This window comes from Ctenopharyngodon idella, chromosome 18 (genome assembly GCF_019924925.1).
Source record: "Ctenopharyngodon idella isolate HZGC_01 chromosome 18, HZGC01, whole genome shotgun sequence".
NCBI lineage: Eukaryota > Metazoa > Chordata > Actinopteri > Cypriniformes > Xenocyprididae > Ctenopharyngodon > Ctenopharyngodon idella.
In genome coordinates this window covers 30193410-30199098 of record NC_067237.1, presented here as the reverse complement: position 1 = coordinate 30199098, position 5689 = coordinate 30193410, and the positions used below count along the sequence as shown (strand labels likewise).

Genomic DNA, 5689 nt, shown 5'->3' with positions numbered 1-5689 from the left:
GATTTACATTCAGTTAAAATGACATTTATGTTTTATATCCAAGTTGAAGAAATATAACTTTGATGAAAATTATTAAGACAACCAACCAAATATTGTAAGACCACAATATATTTATGGTATTGGTTGAGCAAATATCCCATTTGTTAATTTTAATAAAATGATATCTTTTGTTTTCTACAGTAAATCTTAATGAAATCTTACTAATCAAAATTGGCTAGCTATTTATGTGCCATTTTATCCTCAAAAAGTTCATAGTCAAAATAGTGTAAAAAAAAAGATACTGTTTTTTACTGAATGTAATGTGAGTAACCCATTTTAGATGAGCAATAAGAACAAACAGACTGTGTGAAGATGGGATTTGGTGTAATAACAGGACATACAGTAAATATGAGAATACATTAAATATGACATACAAATACTGATAAATGTCAATGCACCTGATGAATATAACATATAAACATACATAACTCAATATAATTCTTTGAAGGCACTATATCAGATTAGCTCTTTTTGTGTTTCTATTTTTACATAGATTCACTGTCAGTATTGTAAATAAAATTATCAAGTGTAATAACATTGCTTACAAAACTCTGTATTTCAAGAGAGTGAACATTTTTTAATCACAACACCAGTGCAACAGCAAAAAAGGCCCATCAAAAACAGTGCAAAAAACTATGCAGATTTGTCTTTGTCATTTTGTTTAACTCATTAATTTGTTTAAAAATATCAAATTGAAGAGGAAAAGAAAAGAAATCTCATGATAATTCAAAAAAGCTTTTTCCTCTTTGCATCTGTGGTGAAAGAAAGAGGAAAAATTTGTCCAGTTGGCTCAAATATCCTCCTATCAGTGGATGTTAACTGATAATGTGTAATTTAGCTCCATTAAACACAGGTTAACATAGTGTCAGAAACACTTACAGACAGTAGCACCAATCAACAAACAAACAAACATACAAAAAACTAAATGCAGCATACAGTAGAGGATTGTTTAAGTGGTTTGAGCTATAAAGTAAAAATTAAATGTGCGTTAAGCTCAAGCATTTTAAAGTCAATACAAAACTCCATTCGCAACTCATTGTAATCTGATGTATTTCTGAATGCAACAGGATATTCAATGAGAAAAAATGAGAACGACTTTTTATCCATCAGGAAATGATTGGATTGTGAAAAGTGGAGGCAGATGTTGGAAGGACAATGGTTGATAAGTTTGAGGGATTTATGATGTCAGCTGAAATGTTTTTACATTTTGATAAAAATTACAAATGTTTTTATACGAAATAATGTGTACTAATGAATCTTAATGCCAATTTACTTGTTTTAGTTCATCAGATCTCAGGGATAATTAAAAACAAATTTAGACCTTGTAGACAAACTGATTCGACTCCACAGTTTGAGGCTCTCAAAGATTGCCATGGATAATTTTAGGGCATTTCTCAGGGGCAATGCAGTGGGAGTTGTGTTCTACCAGTCCAGCGGGACACTGGCATCCTGGTACGCAGGGTTTAAAGCAGTGAGCATCGATCACACCGAGTGGCACGTCTTTATTAAAACATGTCTTAGGACACGGAGGCCCACACTCATCAAACACATAACCACGGTCCAACGGGCAACCCACGGCTGTAAGGATGGAAAAGAAAAAGGATGGCGTTATACTAAAGCACAACAAATCAAGTCACATTACTTTATATATCGCTTTATACAACACAGATTGTTTACATGACGCAAGCAAACCTCTTCACTTCTGTTAACATTTTAAACAAAATCTCATAGGAACTTCAATTTTTGTGACATCAACTTCGAATCTGGAACACAACTTGGTTAGACATATGGCTTTGATTTTATAGCAATTTTAAAAGTAAAAATTTAGTAAAATGTATAAAATAAAAAATGTTTAGTATAGTACATTTGTTTTGCAGTAAACTTAAAGGGTTAGTTCACTCAAAAATGAAAATTCTGTCATTTATTACTCACCCTCATGTCGTTCTACACCCGTAAGACCTTCGTTCATCTTCGGAATACAAACAATATCTAGTGATGGGCGATTTCAAAACTCTGCTTCGAAGCTTTACAAATCTTTTGTTTCAAATCAGTGGTTCGGAGCACCAAAGTCACGTGATTGCAGTAAACGAGGCTTCGTTTACGCGATCAGAACCACTGATTCGAAACAAAAGATTCATAAAGCTTCGAAGCTTCATTAAGCAATGTTTTGAAATCGGCCATCACTAGATATTGTTGAAAAGTTGTTATTTTGTTTTTTTGCCGCACAAAAAGTATTCTCGTCGCTTCATGACATTAAGGTTAAACCACTGTACTCACATGAACTGTTTTAAATATGTCTTTAGTACCTTTCTGGATCTTGAGAGGTTCAGTGACATTGCTGGCAATAGAGGCCTCACTGAGCCATCGGATTTCATCAAATATATTTTAATTTGTGTTCTGAAGATGAACAAAGGTCTTAACGACATGAGTGTGAGTAATAAATGACAGAATTTTCATTTTTGGGTGAACTAACCCTTTAAACCATAACTTTTTTACACTTTCATTTTTTGAAGTGCTTTCACTTCAGCAATAATCTGCTGAGTGTCTTCTTTAAAAAGAGACCTTAGGTCTGTATTCCCAAGCATTTATAAATTACAAACATTTAAGTTTGGATAGTCTATGCTCAAAAAGGGGGGGTTACAGTTAACTGCATGAGTATCTCTCACTCACCGCAGAGTGTCGGCGACCTCCACTGCAGGACAATCCCGGCTTCACGGCACTGGGACGAGTAAGCCTCCAACACGTCACACAAACACTCGTCCATATTGGACCCGCAGGCGCACAGATCATACACACATGAAGCAAAGAACATCTCGGGTGGCACCACCTTATGACACCGCTTAAACACGGGTGACTTAAGCACTGCGCAGCGAGCGTTTGCGGTCTTACGGGCGGAGTATCCGGCCTCCTTACATGGATCAATGTTTTTCACATTAGAACAATGAACACTTGAACTTCCACTGCCCACCTGCAAGGAGAATAATATTTAACATTATAATTTAACATTTGAAAATACATTATTAACTAATTACAATACAAGATTGTGTGGCTACTGGCTAGCATTGGTTCTTCAGACATGTTGAGTCTTGGTGTTCAAACAGAAAAAAGATTAAAAAATGAACACATCCCAATTCCCATTCACGCATTCTCAGCTGTCACATTTCTACTTTTGCTGTCAACTACAAACCCACATATTAATCAAAACACACAGCATGAAGATGTTTTAGTGTTTTAACCTTCCAGTTGTTTCCGAAATCTGCTTCAGATTTGGCGATTTGTCCGTTGCGAAGTTTCATGTCGTCCTGAGGATAGTTATTGAAGTTTCCACATAAACCGCACATATTCTTCTTGTAGGTACCAGGAACACTAACTTCAACATGAGATCGGCCATTCCATAACACCTTAAAACACAATTACCAAATAAACAAATAAAAAGTGATGTAAAATTAATATAAAATAATACAAATTAATAAAAATAAATGTGGGCAATAAATAAAAAAGAATTTCATGAGAAATGTTTGAATTTATATTGAAATCTCAGATATTTAGTATCTTAGCAAAAATGAGCTCTAGAGGAAACATATGAGATTACCAGGGCCTTTTTTTCTCTATATTAGTATTTGCTCTATATTTAATCTCACTGCTATACAATAAAGAAACAATTGATATTAAGGAGATCTTGTTTATGATGCTTCTTTCCTATAGAAGATTGAACCCAGAGTGAACTCATACAGAGACTGTACCTTCAGCCCAACATTGGTGTTCAGGAGGATGGTGTTGGTCTTGCGTTCCAGGTAAACATACGGCTCTTTAAGAAACGGCAGGGAGACGTGTTGATAATCAACCTGACGGATCGAAAAAAAAGGAGGAAGAAAACAAGCAACAAGCAAAGTTGTTAATAATCAACACTGATAAATGTGTCTAAAGAAAAGCTGAAGGTAAATTGATAATTTAGCTGACGGTTTTCCCTAATCTGGGGTTCACAAAGAAACTGCATAAAAATATAAAATTAAAATAAATAATTCAAAAATAAAAAGAATCAAAATAAAACACTTACTAAAAAAGATTTACCTGCATGTCATGTGATCATTAACCTAAATTAGAGAACTGTAAACAATGTGAAAGTTTTTTTTTTAAATACTGAAATATTAAATTAAAATCTCTAGAGTAAATATTTTAGGTCAAAGTGGGTTTGGCTGACATAAAAGTTTGGGAATCCCTGATTTAGCTAATTATATCAGCTAAAATCACATTAGAAATACAAACATACATGTGTAAAAAATAAGACCAATCACAAACTATTATGCAACTGTGACAACGACATCATATATATATATATATATATATATATATTATATATATATATATACATACATATGTATTTGGTGTATTATAAGTAGTGTGAAAAAAGTAAATAACACTGGCCCATTCACACCTGTAAACAGAACATTACAGTGAATTGGTGTGGACACTAATATATTTATCGTTTTAGTTATATTTATAGTTATCATTCTTTGTGTGAACAGGTCTAAAGGCATATAACCTTGACAATCCAGTCTTGAAACAGCTGCACCACAACATTTCCAATAAGCACGGTCACTTCTTTGGTCCATGACACTCCCCTACGTCCCCGGTCCTCATTAGATACATGGACACTGGAACACACGAACACACACACACACACACACACACACACACACACACACACACACACACACACACACACACGTTGGCTTTCCATATTTTACGGGGACATTCCATTTTACGGGGACATTCTATCCCTAACCCTAAACCTACCCCCTACTTATGTCAGAGAGAGAGTTTCTGGTGGTCAATAAAGAAGGAAATGGAATATTAACATTGTTGCTGTTTAATTACAATGGCAAATCCATCATGGTGGAGAAAATTTATCGTAAATGGAGGTTAATCACAGATTAGACAACTCAACTGCAACACAACTCGATTTAAAATAAAATCAACAAATCCTTGATTGCTTAATTTAATTCTAATTTAGATTTAAATCTGAGTTTAAAGTTATGGAGAAACAGGATTAAAGTTAATCTATCTTAAATATAAATTAAATCCAGTATCAAAATTATGGTTTAAATGTAAACCTGCTCATTTTTAAGCAAGGTTTAAAGTTTGGTCCAACAGAATTATTAGATAAACCTTGAATTAATCTAGATTTAAGCTTAATTCCTATTGGTGCAACCCACCTTTTTTTTTTTTAAACAATGTTGAAAACAGTTGTGCTGTTTAATATTTCTGTGGACACTGTGATACAAATTTTTTTTTTAACATTATAAATATCTTTACAGTCACTTTTGAACAATTTAGTCCATCCCTGTTGTGTAAAGTCAAGTTTTTAAAAAACAAAAAATCTTACTGACTCTGAACTTTTGAACAGTAGTGTAGTGAGTGAGAGAAAATTGTGAGCACCTGAAGTCTCCGCCCTCACAGTCCTGAGCCAGAACATATGTGCAAGTCCCCTGGAAGTTCACCATCTTTCCATCAAATGTTCGATAGTGAGGGTCTCCAAACACAATGCAGGTGGCGGGGCGGGGAATGCAGTGAGGACAACACATTCCAGGAACCAGAGCCGGAGTTTCATCCTACAAACACACAAATGCTACTATATATCCAGATAGAT

General features: G+C 34.3%; 1 protein-coding gene across 2 annotated transcripts in view; it reads right to left on the bottom strand.

Moving 5' to 3' along the window:
- Positions 1-346: 346 nt before the first annotated feature.
- The window catches only part of kcp (kielin cysteine rich BMP regulator), a 47974-nt gene continuing 42631 nt past the window's right edge, over positions 347-5689 (bottom strand). For both annotated transcript variants that reach the window (XM_051869483.1, XM_051869484.1), the window contains 6 exons: positions 5479-5651; positions 4583-4694; positions 3783-3884; positions 3276-3440; positions 2710-3007; positions 347-1617 (listed from right to left, as the gene is read on the bottom strand). In XM_051869483.1, the coding sequence (XP_051725443.1) occupies positions 1400-1617; positions 2710-3007; positions 3276-3440; positions 3783-3884; positions 4583-4694; positions 5479-5651 (1068 nt within the window). In that variant the 3' untranslated portion in view covers positions 347-1399. The remainder of the gene's footprint in view (positions 1618-2709; positions 3008-3275; positions 3441-3782; positions 3885-4582; positions 4695-5478; positions 5652-5689) is intronic.